Source organism: Chelonoidis abingdonii, chromosome 3, assembly GCF_003597395.2.
Source record: "Chelonoidis abingdonii isolate Lonesome George chromosome 3, CheloAbing_2.0, whole genome shotgun sequence".
Lineage (NCBI taxonomy): Eukaryota > Metazoa > Chordata > Testudines > Testudinidae > Chelonoidis > Chelonoidis abingdonii.
Genome location: NC_133771.1, coordinates 31,170,852 through 31,189,348, shown reverse-complemented (window position 1 = coordinate 31,189,348; position 18,497 = coordinate 31,170,852). Strand labels below are relative to the sequence as shown.

At 44.8% G+C, this 18,497-nt stretch overlaps 2 protein-coding genes across 4 annotated transcripts in view; one reads left to right on the top strand and one right to left on the bottom strand.

Annotated features, from left to right (window-relative positions):
• The window catches only part of NOL10 (nucleolar protein 10), an 84,769-nt gene extending 80,125 nt beyond the window's left edge, over window positions 1-4,644 (bottom strand). The window contains exons 1-2 of one of the 2 annotated variants that reach the window (XM_032783343.2): window positions 4,470-4,644; window positions 2,298-2,343 (exon numbers count right to left, since the gene is read on the bottom strand). In XM_032783343.2, coding sequence (XP_032639234.1) covers window positions 2,298-2,343; window positions 4,470-4,535 — 112 coding nt within the window. In that variant the 5' untranslated portion in view covers window positions 4,536-4,644. Of the gene's footprint in view, window positions 1-2,297; window positions 2,344-4,176; window positions 4,198-4,469 lie in introns of those variants that run through there. The other variant, XM_032783344.2, reaches the window with a different exon arrangement.
• Window positions 4,645-12,897: 8,253 nt separating this feature from the next.
• The window catches only part of ATP6V1C2 (ATPase H+ transporting V1 subunit C2), a 30,740-nt gene continuing 25,140 nt past the window's right edge, over window positions 12,898-18,497 (top strand). For both annotated transcript variants that reach the window (XM_032783347.2, XM_032783346.2), the window contains exons 1-3: window positions 12,898-13,047; window positions 14,293-14,444; window positions 16,133-16,200. In XM_032783347.2, coding sequence (XP_032639238.1) covers window positions 14,316-14,444; window positions 16,133-16,200 — 197 coding nt within the window. In that variant the 5' untranslated portion in view covers window positions 12,898-13,047; window positions 14,293-14,315. The remainder of the gene's footprint in view (window positions 13,048-14,292; window positions 14,445-16,132; window positions 16,201-18,497) is intronic.

The following is an 18,497-nucleotide window of genomic DNA, read 5'->3' as shown; positions in this document are numbered from 1 at the left end:
ACTCCAAGCCTCTCTCATTCAGTCAGGCATGTCTGCTCCATACCCCACACCCCTCATCCCCATGGGTCTCTGCAGCCCCCCTTCCCCAGGCTCAACACTGTCACCCCACTAGATCCTGAGCCCATGCTCCAGTCTTTCTTCCCCCAGCAGCCCTGTATGCCCCACTCTGTCCTACCCTGGTTCTGCGGGCAGGGTCCTGTGATGAACTCTACTCTTGGGGGAATTCTGCAGCACTGGGCATAGAATTTTGCATTTTTCCACATAAAAAACATTTTGCCTAAGACGTGCTGCAGTTTCACCTTTTGCCCAGAGGAGGCTGCTGTGGAGCTAGAACAGCGAGCATGAAGGCAGCTGGCTGTTCTGGTGCCACAGGGGCCTCTGGTGGGCAAAAGGCAGAACTGCAGCACTTCTTAGACAAAGTGCTTTTTATGCGGGATAATACAAAAGTATGCGAGACAAATGAATTCTCCTAGTCCACAGATGTGCAGAATTCCCCCAGGAGTAATTAATAAGGCTTCCAAAAATATGCCAAGTGATAAATTTACAGATCATTACATTCTGTGAATTTTCAGAAGCAGACTATATCAATGTAGAACAAATCACGTCACTTCAGTTATAGTACATAGTACAATTCTAGTACAGGGTGTGTGTTAAATAAAATTTTACCTTACATAGCTGAGACACTGTATAGTGCAGTGGTTCCCAATCTTTTTGGGCTCAGGACCCATTTGTAAATGTTTATAGCGGGGGATGGCAACCTTTCAGAAGTGCTGTGCCAAGTCTTCATCTATTCACTCTAATGTAAGGTTTTGCATGCCGGTAATACATTTTAATGTTTTTAGACAGTCTCTTTCTATAAGTCTATAATATATAACTAAACTATTGTTGTATGTAAAGTAAATAAGGTTTTTAAAATGTTTAAGAAGCTTCATTTAAAATTAAATTAAAATGCAGATCCCCCCGGACCGGTGGCCAGGACCCCATCAGTGTGAGTGCCACTGCAAATGAGCTCGCGTGCCACCTTCGGCACACCTGCCAGAGGTTGCCTACCCCTGGCTTACAGCCTGTCACGACCCACTAAATAATCTGGGGATGGAGGCCCTGGGGAGGTTTCAGTCAGCTTCTGCCCAGCACTCACCCCACTATGGCAGCTCCTGTGCTGTGGGGCTGGCTGGGCGTGGTTCTCCACTCCAGGCATTGCAACCTCCAGGGTTGCAGTGCCATATCAGGTTTGGGTTGACCACCCTGGCTAGACCAAATTTGTGTGAATGGAGTTCTGACCTGGCTCATGGGGTTGTTGTGCCACTCACTCAAATTTGGCCTACCTGGATTCCCGTCATCAAGACAGTTGGGCTTAACCTGAGTGGCACTGGGACCCCAGAGGCTTCCTGGAGCAGGGAGGCAGCCCAGCCAGCCCCACAGGACTGTAGCCACAGGAGTTCCCACGTGACCCTCTGAAACGTTCTGGTGACCCAATTTTGGGTCCCTGACCCATGGGCTGAGAAACCCTGATATAGTGTATCACATCACCCTCTGTTAAGGACACATGTAATAAAACCCAATATATATCTATTTTAGCTTTCCATATGGCAGTTATCACCATGGTATTTATACCAAATCCAAAAGAGCATAAAAATCCAGAGTAAAAAGGTGTTTTGTTTCTCTCCCGATCTTCTAGGCAGAAAAGCATGACTATGAGTGGGTTGGAACTTTTGTTTGCAGGGTTTTTTGTTTGCTGGGCATTTCTTAACAGCACAGAGTCTGGGACAAGAAGAGGAGGCTTTAATTAAAATGCAGATTTTACATTTTGAGTTGAACAACAGATCTTGGTGACAGGACTTCTTGCCAGAAAAGAATGCTCTGATATTGTACTTGCTGCTGAGAAATGTGAGTATAACCAGCTACATTGTCCCTGAGGATCATAATTGTATCTACATCAGAAATGTGACAATCTTGTCATAATGTATATGTAAAAGGACTCCAGAATATATTCTGTTCCACTTCCTACAGTGGCCAACACCTGATGCTTTATAGGAATTCAAGAACAACCCACAATTCATACAGTCAACTGTACGATACTGCACATAAGAAAATTTAGTTCTTGACCCCATAATCTAGATCAATTTACAGCTGTGCCTCTTCAATCCAGAGGTGGCTGCCAACTATCTATGTACATAAGCAAAATATAATTATAGCTCTTAAATCAGTTTGTAAAGTATTTTGATCTACTTCTGGACTAGAATGCAGTAAAAATGGGTTGCATTTATATAGAACAGCACGTGTTAAGGACAACTTACCCACATTTTTCTTTTGTAGTGCTCTCTTCTTCTTATCGGAAATCCACTGTAAGAAAAGGAAAATAATTGATGTCAGTGTTAATTTCAAGTGCTAGGAAAAGCGTGAGAGAGTTAGGCTTATCAAACTTGTCAGTGAAACAAAACTAGGCTCTAATGATCAAATTAATTCTTGTTCTGTTTATTATGCTATGTATAGCAAAGCAAGCATTGCCATGAAGCTATTTAATAATTTCATACTTAAGAAAATAAGTAATTGAAAACTTGAGTGTGCTGTTAGTGAGTCTCTCAACACTCACTTGATTATTATAGCTATTTACATTCAGAACATTTATCTTTGCAATCAGAGCAGTTATTCATTTTTTTCTAAATAAAATCTTAAGATTCTCAGCCTCCCAAAAACAGCATTGCCATCCTAGATGAGGCTTAAAGGTGTGCTATTAGCACATGTTAATTAATTAACACATTTTAACAGCCTAGTGCAGGTAAGGCTCCCACCTAGCTGTAACTCTAACAATTTAGAATGCGTTAAAGTATATAAACTTCATAGTCTACACTAAACTTTTCAAATGTATTAGTTAGCATGTGCTAGCTAATGTACTGGCAACATAACTTTTATCAAAAAGTCTAAAAGCCCTACAGGTTACAATTCCAAGGTTTAGGACAGCAGTCTAGAAAGAGACTAGGAATGAGGTGGGGGATAATGATATAAGCCACAAATATGCAAAAGGTCATTATTGGGGCAGTGAATTTAGGTGAAAAAAGCAAAGACTTCACTCAAAATTATTGGAATTTTGTCAGGAGACAAAATATTTTTTCTTCAGTTTTCTTCACTTTGTCCTATTCCTATGTTTCTCAGATATCAGTGAGAGACATGGACAAAAACATTAAGGGGACACCATCAACTTAAAACCCAATTTTTAAGACATTACCACTATTTATAACATCTGTATAAACAGAGGAACTGCAGAGCTGGATCAGACCACAGGTCCATCTAACCTAATATCCTGTTACCAACAGTAGTCAATGTCAGAAGGTTTAGAAGAGGTGCAAAATTGCCACCCTGCAGGATGACACAGAAAAGGGGATAATCTACCCTAGGTCACATTTCCCCAACATCTAATAGTTAGAGGTTGTCTTAATCTCTGAAGCCTGAGGTATTATATCCTGCCATAAACATTCACTTTTTATGAGTTTTTACTAATATAACTCTGGATATTAGTATTGCCTGTACACAGATCTAATCTCTTTCTGAATGCTGCTGAAATCTTGATCCCAGATTCCTCAGAGAGAAGAAAGCACTAGAACATTAGCTTTCAACCTCTGGTCCACACACTCCTTTGGGTCCACAGACTATGGCTACACTACAGAGTTTGCAGCTGCGCCACCGTAGCACTGCTAGTGCAGACACTCTCAACCCATGAGAGAGAGCTCTCCCATCAACATAATTACTCCAGCCCCCCGTGAGCAGTAGCAGCTATGTCGTGGGGACATAGCACTGTCCACACCAGTGCTTAGGTTGGTGTAATGTACCTCTCTCAGGGGGGCAGTTTATTCACATCAGAGAAACATAACTTATATGGGCTTAAACTGTAGTGGGTACACAGCCTCAATCCTCACCTTCACTGGAAATTTCTTAGGGAGTCCACTAATGGAAAAAGGATGAAAACTAGTGATCTAGGGAGTCCCCTCCCCAAGTTTGTGCATTTGGCAGCAATTTTTGTCGAGAAAGTTTCACCGTTCCGACTGTTATTCAAACAGATCTTCAACCGGACAGGAACAGACTTGACAAAGACAGAAAAATATGCCTAAACACACGACCCAAAACTGACAGCTGCAGCAGTTTTAGGAAAAACACCGTCGCTCTGTCAGTTTCACCCACAGTTTGAAAGGGTTTCAGCAACCGTCTTCCCAACCTGAGCGCGCGCTCCCTAGCGCACGTGCGCCTGGCCAGGAGGGGAGCGCCCAGGGGCTGGACCGGGAAACGAGACGGAGCAGAGGCAGCGGTTCCCCTGGAGGAGACACGCCTCTGCAAGTCCTGGAGCACCGGGGTGCTCCGTGCAGCTCCCGCCCGGGACTAGAGACTGCGCCGCGCCCCATCCCCTCTCGCGGAGACCCGGGGGGAGGTGCCTGGGGTCGGGATCCCGGCGGGGAGTGGGGGCCGCCCTCTCTCACCTCGGGGAGGCTCGGGCCCGCGCTCAGGCTGTAGATCTTCACCTCGTTGAGGCTGGAGACCTGCATGGCTGCGGCCTTCTCCGGCTCGCGCCTCTCGCTTTGCTGCCGGGTGGCCGGCCAGGCAGAAGTCAGTGCACACGATGGAATCCCCGACCCGGCACGAATCCCACGCGCCGTGACTTCCGGATGCTCTTTGACCCGGTAGTGACGAGCGCCACCCCAGGGGCCGGGAAATAGCCGTTAGGTCGTGGTCCTCCAAATTCGTCATTCTAGCCCCGTTTCCACGGGAGGCCTAGTGGCGGCTCGCGCCTCAGAGCGCGGGTCAGGACCCTCCCCGCTAGGGGCCGTCTGGGGTCTGCAGCGCCGGCCGGGGCCTCGGGCCCGAGCCGTGAGCCGCTGGCTGTGGCTAGAGCCGCTCCGCCGGGCCGGGGCCCCGAGCCGTGAGCCGCTGGCAGTGGCTAGAGCCGCTCCGCCGGGCCGGGGCTGGCTGGGCCCGCAGGGGAGACCGGAGGGCGGGGAAGGCGCGATGAGGCAGAGCCAGGCCGGGGTAGGAGCGGGGGAAGCCCACTAGTGGGGGGTCGGGGGTGGTAACTGAGAGCGCGAAGCTGGAGTGAAACGGGATAAGTCACTGGGCTCAGAGGGGCGAGTCGGGAAACGGCAGCAGGATAAAGAGCTCGTCTGTCTCGTTATTTGTATTGCTGAAGGGCCATGGGGCCCCTGGTGCAAGGGCCTGTGCAGCTGCAGACAGACCAAGCGCATGGTCCCTGCCATACAGAGTTTACGATCTAAGAAGAAATGACAGATGGGAGGTCAGGAGATGGCGTTGTTCAGTGGCTTCAGGCCTCTAATAGTTTTACTGTTGTCAGGGGTTTTTTTAGGCATCACAGAACAGGAAAGTTTTAAGGGGGATAATGAATTAGCCTTGTGGATATTTACAGGCAGCTCCTCCCAAGTGTGAGGGGCAGGGTGGACTAAAGCACACAGTAACTTGTCTGAAAAACTTAAGAAATGAGCTAGGGGGAGCCTGACATCATGAGCTGAAAATACTCCCTGAGGAACAGATAAGAGGCGAACATACTAATAGAAATTTTTGACAACTGAACAAAGTGTCTGCAAGAGTTTGAACAACAAGCCAAGTATGGGGAGGAAAGAGATCAGCGTACCTGACATGCAAATTGCTAGAAACCAGAGGTCAAGTCGGGTGTGAGGGACGTTACTTTCCCAATAATCAGTTTTTACAATTTCAGCTCTACCCACTCCTGATACTACAACAAAATACTGCAAAACTTCATAGTGCAACTTCTGTTTCTTTCTTGTGTGCTTTGATCACTGGTGAACTGGTTAATGCCATAATTGTGCTTCAGAGTTAGCACCTAGTGAGATAAACGGAGCAGTTCACACTTCTCTGTGAGCTGTTTTTCAGGTTCTCTGTTAACCTTCAAAAATGTAACCAGATGTAATCTTGCAACCATAAGGTTTAATTAAAAAAAAAACAACGTTAAATCCAGGAGCACAGGTTGGAAACCAGAAGTTGTTGATCTGGCTCCAATTCACTCCTGCAGGAAATAGTGACACAGTATTGTAAAGATGTAAGACTTAAGCCATGTCTACACTACAAAATTAAATTGATCTAATTTATGTCAGCATACAGGTACTGTAGTAATTACATTGCTTGGGCATGGCTACACTTTGCTTCTTGTGTTGGCAGGTGTGCATCCTTATCAGCAATCGTACTGTTGATGTGGGGCATTATGGGACGACTCCTGAAGGCCAGTAACAGTTGATCTAAGCAATGCAGTATCTATACTGACTATGCATCAACCTAACCACATCAACTTTGACTCTATGCTGCTCATGGAGGTCGATTATTAAGTTGGTATAGCAGGGCAATTATATCAGCAGGAGTGAAATTTAAATGTTGACACTTACATAGTTAGGTCAATGTAAGCTGCCTTGTGTTGAGCTAACTCTGTAGTGTAGACCAGACCTTAGAGCTTGTCCATAAGGGGTATAAGTATATTGGTATAACTCTCCATGTGAACATAAGCATGTATGTGGGGAGTTACAGCAGCATAATTATGCTGGTAAAATTCCCCAGGTAGACAATCCCTTCCATATTCATCTCAATACTGATAAAGTCTAATGAGGAGTCTAATCTTCAGGATATTTCTCTTTCAATAAATAGTTTACCATGACTGTATGTAATTAGGATATCTGAATGCACAAGTGAACCATTGTCATGTGAAAGATCTGTTTTATATTATTAAGGTTAGTATATGACCCTGCACATAGATCATATTTAAAAATGCAGTTCAGTCTTCTCCACAGAAAGAGTTTGATACCCAGAATCACTACTAACATTCAGGTGCATGAATTCAGGTTTGCAATCATGTTTAATAGCACTGGAAAAATGGCTGCTACTGGTACTAAAATGTGCAGTTATATTTCAGTCTTTCAAAGCTCCTGTACAATCCTGATCTTGAAAACAGAGGTCTCTATGATCTACTTGAATGCAGACACATCCAAATAGAAATACATAAAAAATAAAATATATTCTTGCTAAATTCCTGACTGAAAAGAAGCTCTTCAAAGTGTTCAGGAGTTGATGTGAAGATTAGTCTTATCTAGGGTTATTTGCCATTTAGGGCCTGATCATTCCCATATTTGTGTCATTCAGCAGAACAAAAAGGTGTACACGCCACCTTTAAAAAAGGCTTAAAATATGCCAAAATAGGACAGCTATCATGATGCCTCCAGGCAAAGCCGTGTACCCAGTGTGGTATCAAATAGTTTGTCAAGACTAACATAATTATAACATAGGTTTTCTCCCATGTACACAGACAAGTCCAAAATGTAACAACATAAGCCACTTTAAATTGATGCTGTAATACCAATTAATGTCCAAGTTCTGACCTAATAAGAGTGGGTGGTCCCTTTTGAAGTCTTTTATTCCAGCATTTCTGCCTGAGGGAAATGATCCTAAAAAAGATAAGGAAAGAAACATAGTTTTATTAACAGTGTTCAAGTAGGAGTAGGAAAACCTCTTATTTCTGCCATAGAAATGTGTGAGCTTGGCCAAGTTTACTAATCTCTCTGTGCCTCAGTTGCTCTTCTGAAAAATGGAGATAATTCCTTCTTCCCACTCTTTGTCTGTCATGTCTATTTAGACTGTGACTTCTCTGGGACAGGAATTGTCTCTAATGTATATGAAGCACTTAACATATTTTGGTCTCAATCACAATTAGGGTCTTAAATGCTATTGTAATGCTATCACTAAGGGCTACCTACACACAAAAGTTGTACTGATTTAATTATGATGGATAGTTAAAGCAGTACAACACACTTTGCTGTGTCTACACTTAGATGGCTACAGCAGCACAGCTGAAGCTGCGCCGCTTTAGTGTTTCAGTGTAGACACTAAAGTGATAGGAGGAGTATTCCTGTCATAGGTAACCCACATCTGTGAAAGGCAGTAGCTTGGTTGATGGAAGAATTCTTCCATTGACCTAGCACTGTCTACACTGAGAGTTAGGTCAGTTTAATTACATCTCAGGAGGGTTGATTTTTCTACATCCTGAGAGACATAGCTTTCCCAATATAAATCCATGGTACACCCATATCTTGAATAGTGCGTGCAGACGTGGTTGCCCCATCTCAAAAAAGACATATTGGAATTGGAAAAGGTTCAGAAAAGGGCAACAAAAATTATTAGGGCAATGGAATGGCTGCCATATGAGCAGAGATTAATAAGATTGGGCTTTTCAGCTTGGAAAAGAGACAACTAAGGGGGATATGATCGGGATGGCTGGTGTGGAGAAAGAAGTAAGGATGTGTAATTTTCTCATCAGAGCACAGGAACTATGGGTCACCAAATTAAATTAATAGGCAGCAGATTTAAAACAAAAGGAAATATTTCTTCACACAATGCACAGTCAACCTGTGGAGCTTCTTGTCAGAGGATGTTGTGAAGGCCAAGACTATAACAAGAGTTCAGAAAAGAACTAGATAAGTTCATGGAGGATAGGTCCATCAATGGCTATTAGCTAGGAGGGGTAGGGAAGATGTCCCTAGCCTCTGTTTGCCAGAAGGTGGGACTGGGTGACAGGGGATCAGGGCCGGCTTTAGGACGTGCGGGGCCCGATTCGAGAGAGCTACCGCTGAAATGCCACTGAAGACAGCGGCAACTGATTGAGCTGCCACCGAAAATAGTGGTGGCAACAGCGGCAGCTCAATCAGTTGCCACTGTTTCCGACAGCACTTCGGTGGAGGATGCGGGGCCCTCTTAGGCACGGGGCCCGATTCCCGGGAACTGGGAGAATAGCCCTAAAGCCTGCCCTGCAGGGGATGGATTACTTGATGATTATCTGTTCATTCCCTCTGAAGCACCTGGCATTGTCCACCTTCGGTAGATAGAATACTGGGCTAGATGGACCTTTGGTCTGACCCAGTATGGCTGTTTTTATGTTCTTAATATAACTTTTCAGCGTAGACAGCCCATAGAGCAGATACAGTTATGCCTGTATAAAGGCGCATTATGCTGGTATAGGTGTTTCCATCCAGGAAGGAAAGTAAGTGATAACAGTGTTATACTGGTATAACTATATCCACAGTTGGGATTGTATTGGCATAACTATTTCAGTTATATAAAAAAAAAAAATCACACCCCTAACCAAAAAATGTATACCAGTATAAAAACTGTGTATGTAAACCAGGACTAAGCACATAAGAATGACCATACTAGCTCAGATCAAAGGTCCATCTAGTCCAGTATCCTGTCTTCTGACAGTGGCCAGTAACACATGCTTCATCAGGAGTGAACAGAACTGGGCAATTCATCAACTGATTCATCCCTTGTTGTCCAGGCCCAGCTTCTGGCAATCAGAGGTTTAGGGAACCCAGAGCATGAAGTTCCATCCTTGACCATCTTGACCAATAGCCATTGATGGATCTATCCTCCATGAACGTATCTAGAACATAAGAATGGCCCTACTGGGTCAGACCAAAGGTCCATCTAGCCCAGTATCATGTTTTCCAAGAGTGACCAGTGCCAGATTCCCTAGAGGGAATGAACAGACCAGGTAATCATCAAGTGATCCATTCCTTGTTGCTCATTCCCAGCTTCTGGCAAACAGAGGCTAGGGACACCCTTCCTGCCCATCCTGGCTAATAGCCATTGATGGACCTATCCTCCATGACTTTATCTAGTTCTTTTTTGAACCTTGTTATGGGCTTGGCCTTCACAACATCCTCTGGCAAGGAGTTCCACAGGTTGACTGTACGTTGTGTGAAGAAATACTTCCTTCTGTTTGTTTTAAACCTGCTGCCTATTAATTTCATTTGGTGACCCCTAGGTCTTGTGGTATAAGAAGTAGTAAACAACACTTCCTTACCTCTTTCTCTACACCAGTCATGATTTTATAGACCTCAATCATATCTCCTTAGCTGTCTCTTTTCCAAGCTGAAAAGTCCCAGTCTTATTAATCTCTTCTCATACAGAAGCCGTTCCATACTCCTAATAATTGTTGTTGCCCTTTTCTGAACCTTTTCCAATTCCAATATAACTTTTTTGAGATGGGGAAACCACATCTGCACACAGTATTCAAGATGTGGGCGTACCATCAAATTCTTTTTGAATCTGTTTTTACTTTTGGCCTTCACAACAGCCCCTCCCAACAAGTTCTACAGGTTTACTGTGTGTTGTGTGAAGAAGTATTTCCTTGTATTTGTTTAAAATCTGTTTCCTATCATAGGCACTGACTCCATGGGTGCTCTGGGGCTGGAGCACCCATGGGGAAAAATTGATGGGTGCAGAGCGCCCACAGACAGCTCCCCACTCCACCCCCCCCAGCTCATCTCCGCCTCTGCCTCTTCTCGTGAATGGGCTGCCATGTCCTGCTTCTCCCCCATCCCTCCCAGCACAGTTGTTTCACAGAAGCCTGGGAGGGAGGAGGAGGAATGTGGCACGCTTGGGTGAAGAGGCAGGGCCAGGGTGGGGATTTGGGGTGGGATCCAATGGGGCAGGGAGGGGGTGGAGTCGGGGCGGGGCCAGGGGGGTGAGGAGCCAGGGCGCGGATTTGGGGAGGAATCCAATGGGGAAGGGAGGGGGCAGAGTCACGGGGGGGTGCGAGCACGCACCAGCGCCAACAAAAGTTGGCACCTGTGGTGCCTAAGTTGCCTATTAATTTCATTGGGTGACCCCTGGTTCTTGTGTTATGTGAAGGAGTAAGTAACGCTTCCTTATTCACTTTCTCCCCACACCACTCATGATTTTATAGACTTGTATCATATCTCCTCTTAGTCATCTCTCTTCTAAGATGAACAGGCCCAGTCTTCTTAATCTCTCCTCAGATGGAAGCTGTTCCATACCCCATATCGTTGTTGCCCTTCTCTGTACTTTTTCAAATTTTAAGATATCTTTTTTGAGATGGGGCGACCAGAACTGCACTCAGTATTAAAGGTGTGGGTGTACCATGGATTTATATAGAGGCAGTATGATATTTTCTGTCTTTTTATCTATCCCTTTCCTAATGGTTCTTAACATCCCATTAGCTTTTTTGATTGCCGCTGTATATTGAGCAGACGTTTTCAGAGAACTTTCCACAATGAGTCCAATAGGTCTTTCTTGAATGGTTAAGAGCTAATTTAGATCTAATAGTTTTGTATATGTAGTTGGGATTATGTTTTCCAATGTGCATTACTTTGTACTTATCAACCTTGAATTTAATCTGCCATTCTGTTGTCCAGTCACCTAGTTTTATGAGATCCCTCTGTAACTCTTCTCAGTCCGTTTTGGACATAACTATCTTGAGTAATTTTATGTCATCTGTAAACTTTGCCACCTCACTGTTTAGCCCTTTTCTCAGATCATTTATGAATATGTTGAACAGCACTGGTCCCAGTACAGATCCTTGGAGGAACCCGCTATTTATCTCTCTCCATTGTGAAAACTGATAATTTATTCTTACCCTTTGTTTCTTATCTTTTAACTAGTTACCAGTCCATGGGAGGATTTTCCCTCTTATCCATGAGTGCTTACTTTGCTTAAAGCCCTTGGTGAAAGGACCTTGTCAAAGGCTTTCTGAAAGTCCAAGTACACCATATCCATTGGATCACTCTTGTCCATGTTTGTTAAGCCCCTCAAAGACTTCTAACAGATTGGTGGGGCATGATTTCCCTTTTCAAAAGCCACAGTGACTGTTCCCCAACATATTGTGTTCATCTATGTGTCTAATAATTCTATTCTTTACTATAGTTTCAACCAATTTGCCTGATATCGAAGTTAGGTTTACTGGCCTGTTATTGCCAGGATCACCTCTGGAGCATTTTTTTAAAAATGACATTACATTAGGTATCCACAAGTCATTTGGTATTGGAGACTGATTTAAGCAACAGGTTACATATCACAGTTACTAGTGCTGCGATTTCAAATTTGAGTTTCTTCAGAACTTGGGTGAATACCATCTGGTCCTGGTGACTTTTATTACTGTTTAATTTATCAGTTTGTTCCGGAAACTCCTCTATTGACACTTCAGCCTGGGACAGTTCCTCAGATATGATAGTGTAGTGCTCTTACTGAATATTTGAAGAATAAATTCTACACACAAGTGCTGATGTGAAAAAACAGGTAAGAGAAAGGCAAAATAACAGTTAAGAAAGGCAATCTTCACAAGTGGACCAAAGGGAATGAAAAAAAATCATGACAGAAATGCAGGAAACCCAGCAAAAAATAAACTTGTGCTGTAGAACAGAAATAAATAAATGTAGGAAAAAAGTTATAAAATTACAGTCAGAACATAGGAAGTATTAAAATAAAAAAAACACAAAGATGCAAAAGCTTAGCTACTAGCATGTTATTAATATCTGTGGTTATTTGCTATTTGAATAATAAGTAGCACAATGTTAGCACATTATTTACCTTAGTTCAAGACAGTAAGTCATAAAAATACCATTTTTTAAATAAATGCACTTCAGGAGTGAAAACTATATTGAGTGGAGGGAGACCAAGGAATGGAGTAGTATACGGGCAATCAGAACAGCAGATAAGGAATTTGTGATTTGCCATGAGGTTATATGTAGACACATTGCAGCTACAGAAGCTGACAAGGAATTCTTTTAAACACCAAAAACATATGAGAATTATGAAAAATTCTGGAATTTTGTATGTGTAAAATATTTCACTGAATCAAGTCTCTTTTCGTGTGGTTTTCCCTTCTGCCACTTTTCCAGGGACTCAGCTCTTTCACCAGGTCCCCAGTTCTGCCTATCTGTCCTTCTCCATCCCCTCCTTGCTCCAGTTTATCCTTCCTGCACAAGTTCTGCCCATCCTTCCCCTCCCATTCTGATAGCAAAGAAAGGTACAGCTAGCGCAGTGCCTTCAGAAGATGTTATGGAGCATGCTCAGACCGCTGGGGCATACTCAGTTGCAGGAAGCTGTGTCTGACGCTACGCTTGAAACTCTCCACTCCCTCGCAAGCTGCACGGCATAGCTAGTCCAGAACAAGCTATCCTTCTCACCAGCAGGGGCTCAGAGCATCAGAGCCTCTTCTCTCATGGAATGAAAACTTCCATCCAGCACAAGGTAAGAGAAAGAAAGCAACTGAACTATAGTGAGCTGGGGAAACGATTTATGCCCTGGGTGTTTTATGTCATTTTAAAGTGATTTAGTGTGTTGTGTAACTGAGTCTCTCTAGTGCCTTGTCTCAGAATCCTAAATGTGAGGCAAATTACAAGTTATATTTTATTAGTAATTACCACAGTGTTCTAGGCACTGTACAGAACATGAAAGTAAATGTTGGCTGTGCCTCAAGGAGTTTATACTCTAACGTCTGATTCTGCAATTCTTGTGCTCCCCAAACTCCCAAGGAGCTGTGTGTGTGCACACAAATAATTCATGATTAAGCCCCAAATTTTCAAACTAGTTATGTCCCTCTTAGGACAACCTGTGAAGATGGGCATAGAAACCTAAATCATTAAGTCCACTGCAGGAGATGTTATCTGAAGGTTCTTTTAAGGTATTTTTATGAAGAAGACGACAAAAATCAGCATTCTCTGTGTGACAGAGAGGGAAATTCTCTTCCCATCTACCCCAGCTGTTCCTTTACTCTGAACTGTTTAATAATGTACTTTCTCCTTCTCCTCTCTATTTTTTCTGCAGTTTGCATTATCAGTTGCTAAATATATTGTATTTACTGATGTGTTCTTTACGCTGTGGATCTGAGACCATTTAGGGTGGTTTCCCCCATCTCCCTTCTCTGTACATAAATAATATAATTGTGGAAATTGATCACCTTGGCAGTAGCATTTTCTGATTGCCTGAAAACACACAAAGCTTGTTTTACAATCTACTTTTCCCTTTGTACACAACCACCATTGTATTAAAGTTTTTTAAGAGACTGTGTTTAACAAACAGAAACGCATATTACATTTGGATTTTTTGCAACCTACAAAAGGCTCACTCTTCCTTCCCTGCCCCATAGATGCTGCAGCCAGTGGTAGTTTTCCATTGACTGCAATGGGAGCAGGGTCAGAGCCTTAAATCTGATAGAGGAGGGTGCGCTATCATGGAGATTCATCTCCAGAAACCAGATGAAACAACTCTGGGAGAGGAGGAACTTGTGCTGCCTTTTCATAATGTTCAGGAGAAGGTCACATTCAATTTAGGTTTCAAACTGAGGGAGCTACAATGTTCTTTAACTTATTTATAAAGTTAGTTTGGATAATCTATCTATATAGTGCTTCATTCTACCTGGATTCAGTTCACAGGGGAAATACATTTAAAACAGTGACCTTTGCTTGACTTGTTATTTGTGGCTATAATGATCAGGAGTGAAGAGAAAGATAAAAAGCATGTCGGAGTTCTGGTTAATTTCTGCACCGGGGGATAAAGTAAATCTGGAAGCCCTGGAGAGGATGAACACAGTGACATCCAAAGCCAACCTGTCCAGCAACAATAAATTCCTCATCCCAGACCTCAAGGTAAAAGCAGAAAGAGAGGACAGGGTTTGGGTGGCATAAAGAACACAAACAGAGAAATCTTTCTTTTTCTTTATGGGGGTACATATGTTGGGAAATGGAAGAGAATTAGGCAGGGAGTCCAGTGAAAATGAATTTGAGACAGAGACGATCAGGAGAGAAAAAAGAATGGGTCTTCTGAGGTTGCCTGCACACATTTTACTTTACTGAGAGGATATCTGCAAGGAGTGATGCATGCCAGGGGTGGCTATCCAGTTAAAACTCTACACACGCTGGTTGATCTTTGTTGCACTCTGCTCACCATTTATTTACCCATGCTCTTCAAGGTAGTATACCATTACACACAACAGGCTCACTAACACAATGGGAGTAGTTAGATATATGGATACCCAGGAGTGTGCTAATGAGAAACTTGACAAAGAAGAAAATAGACAGTCTGTATGATAAATATTGCTCTGAGGAAACTAAGAGTTGTACAGCAAGGTGTGCACATTCAGATATGATAATGGACTGAATCTCTCTTAGATAGATGATTACACTTCAAATTTCAGCCCATTATTAATCTTTATTTTTAAAGCTCCGAGTCTTATTTTGATCTCAGAGCAGTTCCATCAAAGTCAATGGAGTTACACTAGATTTAGGAACAGATTTTTTGAGGGAGCAATCCAAGCTGACGATGTGCAGCATTTTGAAGGAGAATCTCAGAACATCTGGGAATCCAGCCCTAAATCCAGAGGAACCACTAACCATCTATAAATTGAGTTACTGCGGATTTCTACTGATGTAGTAGAGATCAGAGTCTGGACTTCTGGCTGTTAAAACACCAAAATGAAAAATAATTTATGCAATGCAGGACGTTCAGACTGAGGCCAGCTTTCCAAAATACATAGTTACCTACTATGAGCCACATCTTCAGTCGGCATAAATTAGCATAGCTCCCTTGGCTTCAAAGGAGATTAGTTGGTGTGAGTTAATAGATCTGCTTTGAAGCCAGGGGAGCTATGCTGATTCATATCAACTGAAGATGTAGTCCTATTCCTTTTATTACCATATTTTTGCTGATTACACTGTGTAAAATTTGCTTCCACTCAACCCTTGTTCTCTCTTGGTATGACCTTACAGTAAAGTCCATCATGATGAATTGGCAACATTACAATAATAGATTCAGCAACAGGCTGTGATGTCATAAACATACGATTATGACTGTCATGCAGAATCATACAAAAAGGAGAAGCTGGGCTTGGAGAAAGATACGATCTTCAGTAATAGAAAAGAAAACAGACAAACATTGCTCAAAAGCATTTCTTTAGTATAAATACTGTTCCTCCTCCCACACTAAGTTTGTTCCTATGTGTATGTGTTAGTCTCTTAAATGCTTATGAAAATACAGTATATTATTAGTGAAATATCCAGTCTATTCTATGAGATGATTCAGGAATCAAAATAGGAAGGAGGACATCAGTGCATCATCATGAGACTAATGTGTGCATTTTTTCCATTTATCTAAATGGGCTTTTTAGTTCTAAAATCTAAAAAGAGCCCCTGCTGCCATTTTCCATTAAGCGAACAAAGATCTACCAAGTTTGCTGATTTTATAATTGCTCAAGAGAAGTCAGTGCTGATAAAGCTTTGAAAGCATATGCCTTGCACAGGCTTGTGTACATTTAACTTATTTATGGTCCTTTGTACAGGTGGGGACATTGGATGCTCTTGTTGGTCTCTCAGATGAGTTGGGAAAACTTGATAGCTTTGCTGAAAGGTAAAATAGATGTTATTTACTGCATACAAATGAGAAACGGACATTGTTTTCACAGGACACAGTGTCCTTGTGATCATCTACCCCTGACTTGTCTAAACCTGGTTCTAGAACTCAACTAAAGTCGATAGATTTGGCTTAACCCTTGGCTAGCCTATAGCGGGTCACCACAAATAAGGGGCCAGATTCTACATTCCTTAACCAACAGGCCCACGGAAGTCAGTGGCAGTTTTGTCCAAGTAAGAGCCGCAGGATGGGAACCCTTGTGCAGAGTTTGTTTGAAAGGTAATCCTGATTAAGGCGATAGTACTAGGAAGGAAGCTCCAATGAAAAATGTAGGAGGTTTTTAAAAGCAGGAACTCCAATGAATACAGCAGGATTTGCAGAGCAAAAAGCCCCCACTGTCCTATAGAGGATTTCTCAAAAGACTCCATTCCCTCTTCAATAAGAGGCAGGATTATTCAGGGGAAGGTTTGTCTAAGCAAGAAGTTTGAGTTCTCCGGGAGCCCAACTCACATTCCTTAACTCCCGCCATGCCAACACCTGGCCAGATTGTTAAGCCCTTATTCCTGCTGAGAAGCAACAGGTACACAAGCAAAGAGCCACACTGATCTCATTGGGACTCACCTGAGTGAATGAGTGACAGCTCTACGGTCTGACCTTTGGGCCAAATCACACCTGCGCACAGAGGGCTGCATGCATCGTGAAGGGAACAAAGACGTTGCCTGGTTACAAGCATAGGTGGCGGGTTATACGGGCTTGAGGTGCCCGGGCTCCAGGAATATTCAGGGCCGGGTGCCCTGCTCCAGCAATATTTGGAGCTGGGTCTCTCCCCCAGCCCTGCCTGGATCGGGCCCCGGCCCCCGCAGGTCTCCCACCACCACCCCGCCCTGCCTCGTCCCTGCCTGGAGTGGGTCCCGGCCTCCACCCTCCACCCCTCCCCCTGCATCCTCCCTCCGCCGCGTCCCTGCCTGCTCTCAGATCAGCTTCCGGCAGAACTGCTGTCTGCTGCCCCATGCGCTAATGGCAAGGCAGGTTGCCCTTACCCTGCTCTTCTGCCCTAGCCCTGAGCCTCTCCAACATCCCAAACTCTCATCCTCAGCCCCAACCCTCATCCCCAGGCACCCTGATCCTCTGCCCCAGCCGGAGCCCTCATCCCCTGCACCCGAATCCTCAGCCTCAGCCAGAGCCCTCATCCCCCTGCACCCTAATCCTCATTCCCCACCAGAGCCCTCATCCCCCTGCACCCTAATCCTCATTCCCCGCCAGAGCCCTCATCCCCCCGCACCCTAATCCTCATTCCCCGCCAGAGCCCTCATCCCCCCGCACCCTAATCCTCATCCCTAGCCAGAGCCCTCATCCCCCTGCACCCTAATCCTCTTCCCCAGCCAGCCCTCATCCTTCTGCACCCTGATCCTCTTCCCTAGTCAGAGCCCTCATGCCCCTGCACCCTAATCATCATCCCCAGCCAGAGCCCTCATCCCCCTGCACCCTAATCCTCTTCCCCAGCCAGCCCTCATCCTTCTGCACCCTGATCCTCTTCCCTAGTCAGAGCCCTCATGCCCCTGCACCCTAATCATCATCCCCAGCCAGAGCCCTCATCCCCCTGCACCCTAATCCTCTTCCCCAGCCAGCCCTCATCCTTCTGCACCCTGATCCTCTTCCCTAGTCAGAGCCCTCATGCCCCTGCACCCTAATCATCATCCCCAGCCAGAGCCCTCATCCCCCTGCACCCTAATCCTCTTCCCCAGCCAGCCCTCATCCTTCTGCACCCTGATCCTCTTCCCTAGTCAGAGCCCTCATGCCCCTGCACCCTAATCATCATCCCCAGCCAGAGCCCTCATCCCCCTGCACCCTAATCCTCTTCCCCAGCCAGCCCTCATCCTTCTGCACCCTGATCCTCTTCCCTAGTCAGAGCCCTCATGCCCCTGCACCCTAATCATCATCCCCAGCCAGAGCCCTCATCCCCCTGTACCCGAATCATCATCCCCAGCCATAGCCCTCATCCCCCTGCACCCGAATCCTCATCCCCAGCCATAGCCCTCATCCCCCTGCACCCGAATCCTCATCCCCAGCCAGAGCCCTCATCCCTCTGCACCCTGACCCTCAGTCCCAGCCAGAGCCCTCATCCCCCTGCACCCGAATCCTCTGCCCCAGCCAGAGCCCTCATCCCCCTGCACCCTGACCCTGTGCCCCAGCTCTGAGCCCCCCCGCATAATGAACCCCTCATCCTCAGCCCCAACCCTCATTCCCTGATCTTCTTCCCCAGCGTGCACCACCCCCCCTTCCTACACCCCCAC